Genomic DNA, 18,547 nt, shown 5'->3' with positions numbered 1-18,547 from the left:
AAGTTTAAAGACTTTTGATCTCTCTTTTAATTTTTTCGAAACGATCGTTAGAATGACCTTCTAATTATAATATTTTTTGCAGGTGGGTGAACCCCCCATAATTATTCGAATTATTGTGTATTTTTGCAGAAATCTATTACAGTGTAGTCCTAGCGTTATATTATAAATTACTACGCGTGACAATTAGTCATAAATATAGTCTAAAAAAATACATGTTAGTAAAGTAATTACATATTTAACCAAAAATCCGTTTATTATTTTAATTTAAAAAATGTATATTTATTAACTTATGTTCAAAACATAGTAGTAAATAAATTTAATAATATGTGTTTTAATTATATAATAATCAATAATACATCTATTATTTAATTTACGTGTATTAAAAAATCATAAATAAAACACAAAAATAAATAAAAAAGCATTTCGCAGACGTAAAATTACTGTGTAATCTTATATAAAAATCGATGAAAAAAACTTGTATTTACAGTGCTATTAATCTATAAATCTTAATAGAGGTCATATATAATATGTATGTATATATAAACACTATCAGGTTACCCTTCAATGTTGACCCACCTTGTGTTTATTTGGCAGAGTGAAATCTGCGTGTGGTCAAATTTTACAGACGGTCCAATTTACTGAGCTTGCTTTTATGTTGAAAGCATAGTCAGAATAATTTACTGATGGCAAGAAAACCGAATAATGTAGGGTGCCTGAAAGATATAGGTTGCTGTGTAGTCTTACATAGAAAAAACTTTTTCCGCGTTACATGTTAGCATAATATATACATACGTGATCTGAATTCAGTCTTTCGATGGAAACAAATTACACGCAAAAGCTTTGAGTAACGCCGGCCAAGTAGACATCGTAATAAATTTCCTTATTGTTATTCGCCCGAAGAAAATTATGTTACAGGCGAGCGCAATCGACTGTGGCGATTTTAGAAAAGAGAAAACGACCACGGTAGACAGACAATCGCCGTTTTTTTGATGTAGCACAGGCTCCGTTTTCATAAAACACGCTATGATGGATACAGCCTACCATTTTCCTCTTTACTAAAACGAACATCAATCTTTTTACCGGGACGGGTAAAACAAAATTGAGAAAAAAATGAATATGCACGGTGAATGATAATGGAGTGATAGGTGCAAGTTTCTTAGAACATTTAGTACGTTGAAAAGAGACTGGAATATTTAGTCATTCTAATATTTTGTGTTTTTATGTTATTAAGGAAAGCATTTTAATGAAAATTGTTTTTTAAAATCGTGCATTTTAATAAAAAGTTAAAGCATTTTCCGTTTATTTTGTTTGCATGTAGTATTTTTAATTAAATTCCGAAACTGAGCACGAACCCTCTCGTTGTTATATTATAAAACACTATAACCATAACACAACATGATTATCGTTTAAACTCAAGGTACGTTCAGATTCGTCTACTTTTATTTCAAATAATAAAATTACCGTAACAAAAAAATTTTATTTACAAGTGCTATCGATTTAGAATTTATCAACATAATTTTCCATAATGAAATTTTTTTTTATTTCAGAAGAGTATAATTGCTCAGTCGTTTAAAATCAGACACTTTGTATTTGTAATAATTGGCTATATACAAAAATATTTTTTATAGATATGAATAATATACATATATAGTATATAAAAGAGAGAGATTAAAAATAATTTATAAAATATATAAATATGTGTAACTTTTGTCAGGACCACCCGTAATCGTTGGTTGGTTGGTTGCCTATAAATATAATTTATTGTTTTTCAAAAATACTTATTTTCTCGCTTCAATTTCAAAGCATTTGCATACGAACTATGGATTAGATAAACAAAAGTAAGGGTCGATAAATATATCCATCGAATCGGTATCCATTAACAGTTTCAAAAACGTACATAAAACCAGATAGTAAATATTTATCGAATCCGAACCAGATATTTTATATTTCATAGAGCCACGATCTACATATACAGTAGAAAAAGGTTGTTATGAGCCAATAAAAAATAATTTAGATACGTTCTGAATCATTGTATTGGACTAATGATCAAGAAATGGAAGGAACTGCCTCTAATTCTCTGAATACAGTTGAATTGAATCACTTCCATAAAAAATACAGGGACTTTATCGAAAATCACCACTTTGCTTCCGTCTTTTCTTTAAGAATAAGTGAGATGTTTTTTAGAAGCCGTAGAGAAAAGCAATAACTTTTATACAGATCTTCTGATGTGGTCTAGCTAAACAGTCACATAAGACTTAAGAGTGCAACCTGATCTTTGAGGCGACTTTAAACTACGTGTCGTAGTACTAGGGAAAGAACTAAAAAATATATTATAGGGTATGTATAATAATATGGATTTTTTTATTGAACAAGTTTATTATTATAGTTAGTATAAAATATGTTTTTTTATCCTAACCTTTTAAAATTTATTTAAAAAAAATGAATATGAAAAATCTATAAAATAATAAAGTTTAAAACATAGGAGTATAAACTGTACTACTTTAACTTTTATTCATACAGACATAAAGTACAAAGCTTAAAGCCGTCTTAAAGTAGTAGTCGAACATGTCTGATCGCATGATATTTTTTCTTCCTGTCTTTGGAAATGAACTTAGTTCAGAGAGTATAAAAGAGAATGCAATATTTCAAAAATGCATTAAACTCGAGCATTAAATCTGACATGTCTGTCTTCAACGTTAAAATTAAAAAGTAAGTTTACTAAAACGTCAGACTATGTTACTCTAGAACTTAAGATTGATTACCTATTAAAAGCTATTTAAAGAACCAAATCAAACAATAATTATAATCCATCATTGCTAAAAGCGTTTGCGAATATCTAGAAACAATGTATATGAAATGTGAAAATAGGTAATTTCAATGAAATTTTCCTTTGTCTCGACATTCAATAGAACCATTTAGGGATTCGTTCAATTTAATAATTCAAAACACGTGTTCTGACTTAACGCCAAAAGTTACTATATAATAGTTAACATATCAATCTATTTCAAATTCTAAACACGAAACACAGGATTCTAGTCTTGCTCCTAAATAAGCAATGCATATATTGACTTTACGCACAATTATTGTATATTCCATGCGAAAGGGTTAATTAAAGCATTTCAAATATTTTGCTTCAACACAAAGATTGAACAACGGAAATTAAAGTACAGACCCGAATCACTGGAAACTTGAAGGGATTGTTTGATAGCTAATTTAGCCCTTTTAATGTATCCTGCGTAGCGATATAATATTTCAGTATGAGTAATGCAATACATATTATAACTAATATTATAATACATATTTCATTTTGGCTTAGATAAATATTTTTACTAGCACTTTTTAGGCTTCTGATTTTTTGCTCCATTGTCAGAATGAAAGATATTCATCGCACGGAGAGAATAGAACCAGGGCTGAAATCATTAGGCAACGTTCCAAATGTCAGAATATATATTCTTAATATTTATAAATCCGAGTGAATGCATTCGTTGTGATTTTTTTGCCAATTTTTGTGTCAAGGTCTCTTGGGGGTACAGTTAGAAATCTAAAGTTGACGCATATTAAAAAAATAAATAATAGTAATATTTTATTGAGTGAAATATATTTTTTTTTATAAGAAACAAATTTATTTATGTAGCACTAATGAGTGAAATTTTAATATTATACATTTTTCATAAATTTTTTTCTAAGTAAAATATTTCACATAAATCACGTAAGCGTGTTAAACTAGTTAATCTTGGTAAAAATATTAATTATACACCATATAAATAACTCGAATTTAGTCAAAATTATAACCTATAAATTTAAAAAGCGTGTAAGTCTAATTTACGTTATTTGTGTCTTAAATACAGTAATATTTATTATCGTATCATAAAGATATACATTTATTATAAAATATAATCATATTAAGCAAAACTAAAATAAGGATGATTTACTAGATAATACTATCTTTTGTCATATGAAATAACAATACAATATTATGGCATTTTACGTTTTTTGAATTATTATTTTAAAAAATCTATATTAATATAAATATGTAAAAAAACAATTTAGAAAAAATTGTATGATGTTGCTTATTGTTTATTATTAAACCTGTAAATATTTTTGTACAATGCATGTATTTAGTAATGCAAATCAAATATTGCACATTAGCTACAAAAATTAGTGCTTTTATAAATTAAAAAATATATAAAAAATTAAAATGTAACACTAAATAGATAAAATAAAAATTTAACACCGCATTTTTATACTTAAAATTCAGCTACTACTTACCCATGACTTAACCATGAACGTTAATAACCGTAAACAAAACTTCTAAACTATCTCTTACCGTCATCAATAAAAATGTACGCATTGTATTCTTCAATGAATGATTATTATTATTCGTTATCCTCTATTGTTATGGAAAAGAAACCACAATGTTATCGTTTATAAAGTGTGACCCGGGAGCGACATTATAGATGAAGGTTAACGTTATGGCCATTGGTATTTTTCAATATGCTAATTTATAAGCTTATAATTCAACTGCATTCTACCACTTTATTGTGAACTTAACTACTTTTTAGTGTACTTAATTAGTTTTCAAACCCTATATTCTGTATATTTGTTTCCATTTGACTTTTCTAAATAAATTAATCGTTAATTTTTTGTGAGAAAACTGATCTTTAAGGAGATCAGATGGAGCAAAATGGACAGAGATCAAAGCATAAACTCGTGCATATCGAGATACACCAAAGAGGACTTCTTCATGGACTTGACTACAATATTATCACCGCTAGTATTACTACTACTTTGCCACAGCAAGGACTTTTCCATATTAAAACCAACCGTTTTTTTTTATCAACTTTAGTTCTTCTGCGTTTGACAACGTCACCCGATACTGACACCTATATTACATTTATATACTTGTATAAATATTAATTTTTCAATAAAACTATAGCAAACAGATCTTTTCAATAAAACTATAGCAAACAGAAAATGCAAAAAAAATCTTAGAATACTATTGATTATATTTGATTACATATAATACATTTTACGTTATATGTATGTTAAAGTGAATGTGTATTTTTAAGTAAAGCTATATTTTCGGTAGTATAAATATAATTTTACTAACTAAGCTAATTAAAATATACCAAAATTTTGAAAGTATAATTTAACTGAAAATTTTGAAAGTATAATTTAAAGTATAATGGCGCTAGTGAAATTATATGCTACTCCAAACAGTTGCGAAACGTCCATTTGTTGTTCTAACCAAAACCTAACATGAACGAGTTAACCAAACCTTACTTGACCAAATTAAATCTCTCTTAAGCTAATATTTTGTTGACGTCACAATTTTAAACGTACCGAGTCATCGGAAAGTTCTAAAACCATAGTTTTAATATAAAATACGTACAATTTTTTAAGCACAGACAAATTATAATTCGTTAATGTATATAAAAGATAATAAATTTAGTTTAAGATTAAAGCGTATTAAAATATGCATAATAAAAATAATACTTTGGCATCTTCATTGTATCATGGAATAAAATTTCAAAGAGTATATTTTTTAAGAACAGTTTTGTTTTGCTTATATTATATTTATGTCATATTTTCTATAAGCTGAATTTATCTCTATCCCTACAGTGCACAATTTTTTTGTGCAAAACATAAATTAAAATATATTTTTAGGACCACACAACTGGATAGAAAAACTAACGTAAAGGGACATGCGCACTAATTCGACACACGCGCGCTTAAAGTCCCACGAACGATAGCAGATTTCTGATCCCTACCAACGTACTTGGTGGCGGCACAGTGAGCTAAATAACCTATTAAATAACAACTATTGAAGCGATTACGAATTGTATGATTCGATACAAAAAACTTTGCTTTAGATATAACGATATGAACCATAATATATATTATTTAGAAATCTGTACATTCAAATGAAATGGATGTGAAAATACATATTTATTATATAAATTAAAATTACTTTTAATTTATAGCTTGATAGATAATGTTTATTAAATTAAATGTGCTGCATAGTGTTGTTCCAATATAGTAAGAGTATTTTTTTAGTAAAAATAATGAGCCCTTTGAAATGTTAAGTTGACCAGCATCCTTTAACCTTTTACTATATATTTTTTTATTAACCCTCTGAACCTCACCCGGCGAAAGAATGACACCTGACACATCAGAAATCTTGTTTTATATTTAGAGTTGTTTTACTATTAAATATATTTAAACATACTGTAACACTACTTGGTGGTAGAGCTTTAAACAAGCTGCTACACCAAAATGTTGCATACTCAACTAAACATGGCCCAAAATGTCCCGAACATCGCTGTTCGGGTGAGGTATTCAATTATTCAAATGTCTTTACCTACCACTGGACAGTTTATATTACAATATATAAAGATTAATTTGAAGTTTTATTACTAATTACAGGTTTGTCATAAAAAAACATAAAATAGCATACCCAATAACATTTCGATCTTAATCCAATGGATAAAATAAAAATAAATTAATAATTAGAAATGTCAGTTAAAAAGTTTTTGCTTAATGTGAGTTTACGTTAATTCGATTATTTTAAACCTTTTACCACTGCAGTGGCAAATACAAATAAATAAATAACCTATAATCACATTCTCTAGTCGTGATTGCTCAACGCAAATTTATACCACACCAATTTCACTGAATACCTTCTTAAAACAGCAAAAAATATTCACCCCAAAATTCAGTGTCGTGCGAAATTTATTCTCCGAAGACGCCTATCCTGGAGAGTTGCAAAAGCCAAGGGCTACGCCACTAACAACTTATCCCATGAATACATTATTATCTTGTTCACAGTGGGTCGTAATCCACACCCGGTGTTAAGGAACACCTCTTACATTCGCATGCACTCGTGGGAATAGTTCTGCTTGCTCGGATATAGGAAGGATCCTGGTAGGCTTTTATCACTACGGCCACAGAGCACACACCTTCGCAGGTGGATCAGAGGGTTACGCGCTTTGAATTTAGGACACTGCGCTAATCAGTGTATGGTTTGAGTTCGCGACGTTTCGCGGTTACTTCGCTCAAACCGCGCGAAGCGCTTTGACAAAGTTTTGGGACGAAATAGGCGACGTTTGGTGCGTAACGAGACCTTAATGTTGATGTTTGAGTAAGAAATATGAAGACGTCAAAGAGAAAAGGGAGAACTAGCTACATTTCACTAAATGTATTAAATATCACTTTATCTAGGTATACGAGAGGTAAGAGCAAATATAAATGTATGAATGTATATGTTAATGTAGGAGTTTCAACTACATGTAGAGTTTGTAACGACCATTTCGAACAAACGAAAAGAGAAATCAAAAGTATCGAAAGTTAGGTCACGCACAGTGCTTCACACAGCAATGGGAACGAATCTCGTGACCAAACAATTGCGTAAGTAATTGGAATTATTCCACGGATCACTTAATAGCACATAATACAATAATACATTCATCGACATCAAAGACCTGACATTTTTACTCCACCGCCATAAATAAATAAATATTTACTATGATAAATTATTATCATATTTAAAATTAAAAAAGGTTACTTGGGAATATGGGTAAAAAATATGGTACTTCTTAGAAATCAATATTACAAATCACTGTATAAGATTTCTTATTAAAATATTTTCAAATACGTATTTGAAAATATTATTCAACAAAACTCCTTGAAATATTTTAAAAATTAAGATATTTTAACAAATTATTAAGCAGTAAATTATTGACAAAGTAAGCCAAAAAAGGTTGAAGCTATAATTATAAATATTCAAATTGAGTTAAAAACTCTAATATATATTTAATTTATATACCCTTAAATATTTTATTATTAAGGTGTCAAACTTGTTTGGTATAAATTATATTGTTAAAGAGTTGGATTTATATCGTCAAATAATAAATCATGAATATGTTTGTTCTTGCATTGATATGTGAAAGCACTGTACGTAAATGTTATAAAATAAATATGATTTGCAGAAATTATGAGACAATGCGTAATATATTAAATAAATAGCTATCAGATCTTCAAAGATAAAATAACTATAATATTGAGATCGGAAGATTTTTAATCTTAAAATCCATATAAAAATGTTTATTTTTTATTGAAATTTAAACCATAGTTGTATCTGTATTTTTGTTGCATATTTACAATGTAACGCTGTAAGAATCATTTTAACCGATATTTTATAGTATTTTTTATTACGTACTTTCACACATTGCCATATTCCCATGAATCATCACAGTACCGAAAAGAGCCGAAACAGGCATAAAACGGGACTGTCGCCAAGTGTGACAATTGCAATGCGAAACGAACAATAAACAGAAGAGCGCTGTAAAAATTCATGCCAAGGTCGGATGTGATATAACCAAGGGAAGATAACAGTTTCTTTTACTTTCTTTCCTCTCTTTTTTTGACGACGGTAGAATAATTGGAGGGTGGGTAAAAGGGAGTCTCAGCCCTTGGGCTATATTAAATATTTCATATATAAATACGAGCGTTTTCCTTAAAGTTTTCAATATAAATATTTTCTCATGCCGAAGATAAACACAATATTTTTGCGCAATCGATACTCGATGTTCATTTTTTGTTGGATTTATTTATATGAATGATGTGATGGACATTGGAGTGAATTAATCGTAAATATTTTTAATTAGCTTAATCACACGCTAATGTATATTTGACCTTTCACGCGATCGAGATAATCGGTTATTATTAATTCGGACTAATCCTCGAGCTAAGCTTCTTCAAGGCTAATTGTTGGGCTGAAAAGGTCCTAAAGTTTTATGGTGATCCAGTCAGGGTAAAACAATACGTTCTAGTCTAGAACGTGAGATAAGAAATAAACGAGGACACGTCGACAACTTTTTCCTTACTGATAGAAACGTGACGAATAACTACTACTGTCTATACTATTAGGTATCAATATATGATTAATTAGAAACAAACAAATATTATTAGTATAGGTGTACACATATGAAACGACACAAAAGTAATTAACCACATTAAAAAAAATATATACATGTATGTATGTACTATGTACATATACAGAGTTCTATTTTTTTGTTTGAAGTTTTAAAATACGTTTTTCTTTATGGTATACATTTTAAGAATAACGTGGCGGACATCCTCGGGTGCTGATCAAAGGAGCGTTTTATTTTTTTTTTCGCAGTGTCCTTTTTCTATCATGCAAAAACCGAAATGGGCCAATATGTCTCAGTTACTGTTATCAGTAGCGGCGTGTCAGTAGAAGTTGTGAAACCACCATTTTATTATAACTTCAAGCTTTTTTTCATAAAACGAAATTCTAATATGGTTATTATTCACATTATAAAATATATAAATATGAGACACATGATGTATAAATACAAGTCCAGAGACCTGCGATCCTCTAATCTCTACCAACGTACGTGGTGGAGATACGGCGGACCTGTTACTCCGTTCTACTTCTTATTTTACAAAAATTTCATTAAATAGTCAGATAATTAATTATATATTATTATCAATATAATTTACTTAATTTTTATTCTAATTGATGTTTGTATAGTTTTTGTTATTTTCTTAATTTATTATTTAAAATAATACTAAGGTAGTAGTTATTGCTTTAATGATATATAAAACAGTAATGTTATAACATATTAATTATTTTTTAATTTATTTAATTATTTATTTGTAAATTTAAAAATAAATTTAATATGCCACTTGATTTAATGACCTTTTTCCAACTTTCAGGATTTCCCTATTGAATTATATTTAGTACATGTAAATTTTAGCAGGCGTTCGAATCTTTTTTACACTATAAAGTTCTGCAAGGCAAGGAAGGGTATATCGACTAAAATGGTCCTGAACTAATATATTTGTATCCCTTTTATTTACAAATATATAGTGAAACGGAAATAATTAACAAGAGCAATAGTACAAAAACAAAGATATGAGCAATTAAGCTCCTGTAACTCTAGTATGTATCGAATAACTTTGCCAAATTGCAACATTCTAGCTGTTGCAATAAACCAAAAAAGTTAATAATATATTAGAACCCTTAAACAAATATTCTAATTCCTTATTGATCATCTGTATTGGTTAAAGAATTAAGAAATAGTAGAAAGGTTGAACGTTGCAACATAACTTCACTTCTTAACCACAGAACTTCCATTTGGATCATGATTTTCAAACTTACCCTTAGATTCCCCCTTTTCGTCTTGTAATATACAAAAGTTAAGAATCCAAACTCGCAACGAGCGGAGCTACACGGAATCGACCAAGACGACCCTTAGAAACCCAAGAAAAGCAACCGTTCTCACTTCGACCATCCAATTTCGTCTTTTTTAATTTATGAAAAAAAAAACATATTTACGTAATGGAACGCAAAAATACTCAAATATAAAATGGATTATATCTATTGAATTTATAGTGAATATTATAACAGCTTAATTTAAACCTGCAAGACCAAAGATAATTATTAGCAGAAATGTTTTCTGACATTAAAACTTATAAGAGTAAACAACGTTTGTTAAAAAAACTTTTAATAACAAACATGATTCAACGAGGTTTGTGAACTTTCATAAACATATATTAAAAGTGCTTTTATATTTAAACCATTTAAACTAACTGAAAAAGTAACTAATTTTTGATAAATACTATCGTTAAATAAATTAAAGAATTAATCAGTTAAGCAAAAAATAAAACTTTGTCGGGTTCATTAGTTAAACCACTCTTCTATCGATATACAATTGAAGTGATTATTATATGATACTAAATTATAAAAATGCCAGTTCGGCTTGTTATGAAGCGTTTTGCCCGTATTTAAAATGGGATACTACCGTAGACAACCTTTTAACAGCTCAAGTCATGAAGTACTTGGCACAAATCACATATGAATAAAATGTCCGTCATTATGTAGAAAATAAAAAGCGTGCATTCGGGTTTTCCCTGAAAAATGCCATTTCTAATATGCTCGAGTGGCCAATGATTTTAAAAAATCTTAATTTGTAACCTTACAGGCGTAAGCCCAATGTGTTAGAGCGGGGTAAATATGTACTAACTGGGTAAGTCGATCATACATAATAAATACATATTATACAAGTAAGTATTAAACACCAGACTTTTCAGTCTAGGAATCGGTGACATCTGTGTAAAAAAATATAAATTATTATGTGCAACACAATTTATAATCAATAAATGTCACTTTGCATCTGGGACCGGTTAATTATTTTTAGCGCATTTTTGAAAATAAAAATTCCAGTTGTTGGTTCTAGCCGTGGCTAGAACCTGCAGTCTCTGGGTTATCATTCTGATACCTTAAGGACTACGCTATTCCGAATTTACTTATTTATTTCAAAAGAACTTGCCAATATTATGTAATTAGTCTTCACATCATAAAAGGGTGGATAACAAAATTTCCTATGAAACAGGATATATATATATATATATATATATATATATATATATATATATATATATATATATATATATATATATATTTTCGTGCATCAAGTTGATGCCATTATTCGTAGAAAATAGGACCAAAAATGATACAAACTATTATTTTACAATCTTTAATCCAAGTATAAACAAAATTCTAATCTTAAACACAATCATTAGATTTAAATCAATGTGTATAATAATATGAAAAATGTATTCTTTTAATAAAATATTCAGTGCAAGTTTATCTTTTATAACTGCTTACATTGCAAGCTTTCCTTTGCGGTATTATTGAATTGCAAAAAACATTTTTTTTATCGTGAATCGACATTTCTCTCTTATGCTTTCACACGTGCTTTTCAATTTTTAATCATGTGAATATTGAATGTCCCTTGTGCCGGGCGCATACATCCCATATCCTTTTTTTTTTACAGAGAGCATCCTCGCGCATGGCGTGCGAGATTCGGCCTCATATTGGTTACGGGAATCCTGCTCGGGATTCGGTGATTGACGACTATCCCTTTTCGTATCCCCGAATCCCCACTAGGCGAAAATTCCACTTTTGAGCTTTCGTTTTATTCTCCGAAAATACGTTGAATAATTTGCCGCGGCGCTGAACGCAAATGCGGCCTAAAGAATTTTCAGTAATAACACGCCGGTGACTTTCGTACCAAGGTTAAATTATTCATATTAAACCTATGTATTTATAAATAATCAAGCTATGTACTAATAAGTATTCAGATAAGTTGTAAATTATTTGTATTTTTCAAACAGTTCTTACGAAACGGATTATGACTCGGTGTGAAATAAAGCTACGCTTTTTCTCTAGCCTCTGGAAATAAGCCAGTTGGACGTGTTTCGAGATCAAAGGAAATGGAATTTTTTGTCGGTTAGAATTAATATAAATACTTCTCTCTAGATAAAGTGTATTGCAAATAATTTATTATAATAAATTAATATTTTGCGTGACTGTCAAGTCGAAAGTTATTTACTTGGAAAGTTTTTCCAGTTAAGTACAATGATTATGTATGTAGTTAATTATTTTGTGAGTAATGTGCTACATTATTAGCAAAACATATAATTTCATCAGCTTATTCAAAACGAACTATTCTATTTTTTTAATTTGCATTTATATACAATTTATAATAGCATATTATTTTTGTATCTTATTTTTATTAAAGAATTCCTGAACTATGTTTTAATATAAGGTTGTCAAAAAAGTGAAAATTGATTTAGAATCAATAAACTACTTTTGTAACTCACATAATACATGTAGATATATCAAGTTAAAAAAATAATAAAAGGTATTTTAAGCTAACACTAAAATAAATCACTTTGCACTTTACATCCCTTTACTTATATTTCTCGTAGACACTTTTTTAATTAATATTTTAGCAGAAGAGTATGTAAATTGGATATAAAAATCTGAATTTAAAAGGAAATGAAATATGTGTGATTAAAACTAAGTTGGCTGTATATTTATTCTTAGGTTTATTTATAGAAACATAAAATTAATTTGGAATTTTTTCTTTGCAAACGCGGTTGGAATTTTAGGACCGAGAAAAGTGTTTTTAAATTCACTAATTGTTAAATAAATATAAAAATAATATGTACGTATAACTTGTGATTTTTTTCTTATACAAATGCAAGTTAACAATCGTTTAGTTATAAAATTAGAGTAGGTAGAATGAACCCATGTAGATTTACGTTAAAATAAAAAAAATAATGTATCTGTATTTTTAGATTATTCTAAACTTTTTTCATAAAACAGATTATATTGTCGTATATTTTTAGTGGAAAAACAAATATGTAGAAAGAAAATTGCATATCTGTAGATAAAATATTTGCACTTCTATGATTTCCACGCAAAGTGTTTTTTTATTATTTAATTAATAATGTAGTTCTTTGATCAAAGCAGAGATAAGGCCTATTAGAGTTGTTAAGAAAATCGTAAGAAATTCTTTGCCAGCAAACCCTTTTTTACGCAGCGGTTGTAAAACATTTGAAAATATTCAAACAAATTAAATTTTTAACCAAAAAGGATTTTTATTGAGAATTTCTTGAGATATAATAATTGCACAGAAACACTAGTTCTAACTAATGGGATAAAATTATATCTTGTATAGTTTATCTACAATTTATCAATTGAAAAAAATACAAAAGCAATATGCTTCTACATTTATTTTTAATGGAACAATATTTTCATATATAAATAAAGGTTGAACGTATGTCAGTAAAATTTATATTTAATAAAATAATTATATTAACATTAAAATGTATTTTTAAGAATATTATAAGTAGTAAATAATTTTTTTGCAAATATATATTACCAATTTTTTTTATTGAAAAAAAATTTAGAGCAATAATATACAAAGATGACTTTATTTTTTAAGTAAAACTATTGTTAAAGCTTTCAATAAATAGATATTATGCACAACTAAGCAAAATTTGGTCAAAGTGTTTATCTGCAAGATTAGGAAAATATAGTAAAACCTAATCTGTGATGAGCGATCGGAATTATATTATAATCACTAATTCTGATCTCTCCGACACAATAAAAATTGATATATGCATAACAGTTCTAGGTCATTTGTATATACATACATAATAATAATCGTGATGATCGGTCGAAATAAAAATTATGTCGCAATCACTAATTCTGATCTCCCATACACCATGGAAATTGAAAAACACAGTAAAAATGGGATAAGAACCTAAGTTTTTCAGGTGTAAGTCACCGACTTATATCACTAGTCTATTATGCTAGTCAATATGGAAAGACATAAAAATATACAGACACTATTTTTATTATTGATTATAATTATTAACTTTGATTTGATTGACATAAAATTAATAGTATACTATTAACTTTACTATATAATTTTTAAATAAGCTTTTTCTTTAAAAATAATACGTTACGGTTCTCTATTTGTAAAGTTATAGTTTTTAGGTATACATAAACAGCTTGTTAATTAAATAAAACCTTATATTTAAGGAATCTATACTCTATTTGCGGTAACACAGTCAGTAAGAGATGGTATTTTTAGGTATACGCCCCTACTATTAGCTCTAAAACACACGATACGGATATACGTTCGAAATGCTTATCAAGTGATGATTTAAAATAAATCAGCCACCTAGAAGATTGTCCACTTATTGAATTTTGCATCCCCAATTTTTAATATATTATATAAAGTCATTATAGATAAGAAAAGAAATATATCAAATTATAATTCAAGTTGCAACACGCTTTATCTGATAATTTCGTTGTTAACTAATAATCTAAAGTTGGCTTACCTTTGTGTAAACTCCGGCGCTGGACAGCTCGTTCTCGATGACCATGACGATGATGCCGAACATACCCATCACTAGGGCGTAGTCGCTGATGCGCTTCCGCTTTTCAAATAGGGCCTTCCTGCGCCCTAACCGATATCCGATATTAGGTTTGTGCTTGGCTGAGGAAGCAGGGCCACCACCACCACTGCCTCCTTTTGTATTACGTTCTTCGGGCAGGCGAGGGTATTCTGAATGCACGCCCACCAAGGCGATAGCCGCTTCTTCATTACCACCGCCGCCGCCCTCGCGGCCCCCGGGGCACCCCTTCATCGCCCCAGGAATCGACACCGTCGACACCGGCTTCCGTAGCTGAAACAAACAAAAAAATACATATATAGAATAATTAAAGTAGTAAGATATTTGCGGTGATGGTAAGAGAAAATGAAGGCTTGTCGTTATTGCGGCCTTAAGACCAAATTAAAACTGATAGCTTTTATTATTGCAAAGCTTAATATGCGAGTGATATTACATTTTTTTGTAATAAATAATTATAGTAATAAATGTAATTAAAGCTAAATACAATGTATGTTAAATAGCTTCTGTTATATGAAGTTATAATTAAGTTTTTCTTGATTTTCCAAAATTATGTTCAATAAAAGCTCCTTGCATTTTAGAAACACATATGGCGATGCAAAAAGTATTTTTAAACTTTGACCCTTTTTGTTGAAAATGTTTTTTCAAGCGAAATTAAAAAAATTCTCTAAAAACTATAATTTTAAATTGGCAACGTTTGCAAAAATTTAAGTACATATTTTTTCTGTATAGAGAAGGTAATACAAATCCATATTATTTATATTATATTTTAAATCCCGTATAAACTAAACATATTTTTAAAAATATTTTTTTTTAAATGTGATTTTTATACATATTTTTATGTGTTTTACAATTTGAAACGATAAAATCAATTGCGTCGTTCGTGTTCTAATGCGCCAATACCCGGGATTCCCTACCATCAGATTCGCTCATGACACTTTCGTGATCTGTCAAGCGCGCGCCAGGATACAGCTTAGTGCGATTAAATAAACAGTGAAATATGTTATAATCACAGCATTTTTCTTACAAAGTGTTAGTTGAAGATGATTCAAAATGATGTAGCATTGGAATTATAAACAATATAAATAAAAGTTTATATTATGAGTGTGTCAGAAAGTGTTTGGTTATATAAATAATATATCACAGTTATTCTAAAAAAAATATTATTGACTTTCTAGGTTCTTATATTAAAAGAAAAACAGCAGTGACTTGGCAATTAAAGATATACATGCCAAAGTTAATTAGACATATTATAATGGTAGTAATAATGAAAAATCTAATATTAGTATAAACAAAAAGTTACATTTTACCCACTATATAGTATCGTTTACAGTTCATTTTCAGAAGCAATGAGAGATCTTATAACATTTACGTATGACAAACAATTAAATCAGTTTAAGAAGTGATGCCAATCTACGTGTTTAATCCTCTACGGTAACTTCCGTCAATTTTGTTCTTTGGTTGTAGTTTAAATTTAATTTATGGATTATATTAGTAGTAATAATGTGTTCAATGTTTAACTCTTGATAAAGGTCTTATTGTTTTTAATACTTTTTCAGAAGCAATGATGGTACAATTTGATGACCTATAGTGCTACAACGTAGAATTGGTATATATAAACAAAGAGTGAATCTTCTCTTGTTGAAGTCACTGTCAGCAAGTATTATCTTTTTATAAAGAACATACTACATAAGTTTGATGTAACTGAATATCTTGAATTTGGCTATTCTTAAAGAGGAATGATGTCACAGAACGAAAATTGATTAAAAACCTTGACGTATACATACATATTTTGCCACATCGGAATTAAAAATAAGCCAGTTATCAATTATTCCAAGTATGCAATCACATATTTATAATCATTGTAAAATGTCGTCTATTAGATAACATCCAAGAAACTACACATTTATAAGCTGTCCGTTGGCTGATATATATATATATATATAGCGTTCCCACTGTGACAACGCCGATTTGATCTACATTAACTTTTAATCCTCATACATACTAAGGATATATTACACTTTAACGTTTAAAACGTACCTGGTTTATTTGCAATTCTTAAAATCTAACGAATATGTGCATTAAATCAAAAACAATGATAATTTTTATGTATTATAAAAGGAAAAACTCACTTTTCGACCTCGAAGCCCGTCGCCGGGAATTCAAAATTTGAAGATTTCATTACGAAGATTGTTTTATGATTGTTTATCTAATTTAATCAATGTATTCTTCTTATCCTAAACATATTATGTATTTATTTCATTTTCATAGTTATAACACACCTAGTTAATTTGCAATCTGATTATTTATAAAAGAAAAAACTCACTTTTCGGCCTCGGAGTCCGTCGTCGGGAATTCAAAATTTGAAGATTTCATTACGAATATTGTTTTATGATTGTTTATCTAGTTTAATCAATGTATTCTTCTAATCCTCAACACATTATGTATATATTTAATTTTTATGGTTATAACACACCTAGTTAATTTGCAATCCGATTATTTATATTCAGTCAAATGAATAAATGAAATTTATTGTCGCGTAACAAAATTTTATTATTAAATAATAATTATTTAAGACTGTTGTCATGGTACTGTCGTCCATCTTGTTTTATATTTGAATGCTTATTTTTCATTGGTCGAAACAACAGAACGCATTACCGGTGCCTCGGAAAGCAACGAATCAAATTCAATTTTAATTTTTTATTATTATTTATTATTAAAATTAAATATATTTCATTTGTTTACGTGTACTATTATACACCGTTCATACAAAGCAATACGATTTACATAGTAGAGAATTGAAAGGAGAATATTACGCTTAAAGTTATGCGCGTCCGGAAGCAGTTTAGAACAATTATATATAAAAATATGTTTTTTAAATTATCGTAGTACAAATAAAACGTCAAAAAGATCTTCCTTGTTTACTTATTCTTAAATAAAAACGTATTTATGCTTTTCAGTAATTTCCCTCACAATTGTTATTATTTGGCACATTCAAATGTGAAATATGCGAAGAAAATCATAGTTAAATATGCCAACCAATCTATTTTTAGTATAAAACTAGTTTTGTATGGTGTATATTTAATTTGAAAAGCTCACCTGTGCCAAAGTGTAATCTATTGTAGCACTAGAGTTGCGGTCAGCCATTTGTGCTCAGAAGCGATTTACAAGAACACGGACATATTCACTTGGTCACAGGTACCTAATAGGTTTTGTGGTGGTCGATGACTGGTGGTCAATGATATGTCACAATGCTCTCGAAGCCATTGTTCAATATGCTTGCACCGGACAAAGCCGTGTTAAACGTATACATATATCTTACCACCATTTACAATATATATATATTAAAATATAAGTATGATTTAACTTTTGCCTGTAGTTGTTTTCATATGGTTCAGCTTCGTGATTCAATTAAATTTATGAATATTATATTTATTGTAGTTGCCTCTATATGATCAATATTAAGTGTTTCAAAAGTGCATATTTGCAGAAACGCATGCAATTTATAAAAGTTTTTTCTCAATAAAAGTATACCAATTAGGTATTTTCTCGACTACTGAAATTTTGTAATGGAGTATATGTACAGTATATTTTTAATTCAGTCTAAATGGCACACCAGTCGTATATTTAGATGCAGGAATTAAGTTTGTACATACTATATGTATTTACAATATGTACTAAAAATAAATTTTAAAATGTCAAACTATGCTTTATAAAATGGACATATCAAAATGACGTGACAGGTTGG

The 18,547-nt window shown here is 28.8% G+C and overlaps 1 protein-coding gene across 10 annotated transcripts in view; it reads right to left on the bottom strand.

Annotated features, from left to right (window-relative positions):
- The window catches only part of SK (small conductance calcium-activated potassium channel), a 378,167-nt gene that overhangs the window by 91,618 nt on the left and 268,002 nt on the right, over positions 1-18,547 (bottom strand). For all 10 annotated transcript variants that reach the window (XM_088181656.1, XM_088181659.1, XM_088181661.1 and 7 more), the window contains one exon: positions 14,728-15,075. In XM_088181656.1, coding sequence (XP_088037782.1) covers positions 14,728-15,075 — 348 coding nt within the window. The remainder of the gene's footprint in view (positions 1-14,727; positions 15,076-18,547) is intronic.

This window comes from Plectrocnemia conspersa, unplaced genomic scaffold, assembly GCF_051122295.1.
Source record: "Plectrocnemia conspersa isolate PC_06_02 unplaced genomic scaffold, ASM5112229v1 ptg000002l, whole genome shotgun sequence".
Classification (NCBI taxonomy): domain Eukaryota; kingdom Metazoa; phylum Arthropoda; class Insecta; order Trichoptera; family Polycentropodidae; genus Plectrocnemia; species Plectrocnemia conspersa.
This window is presented reverse-complemented; position numbering and strand designations above follow the sequence as displayed.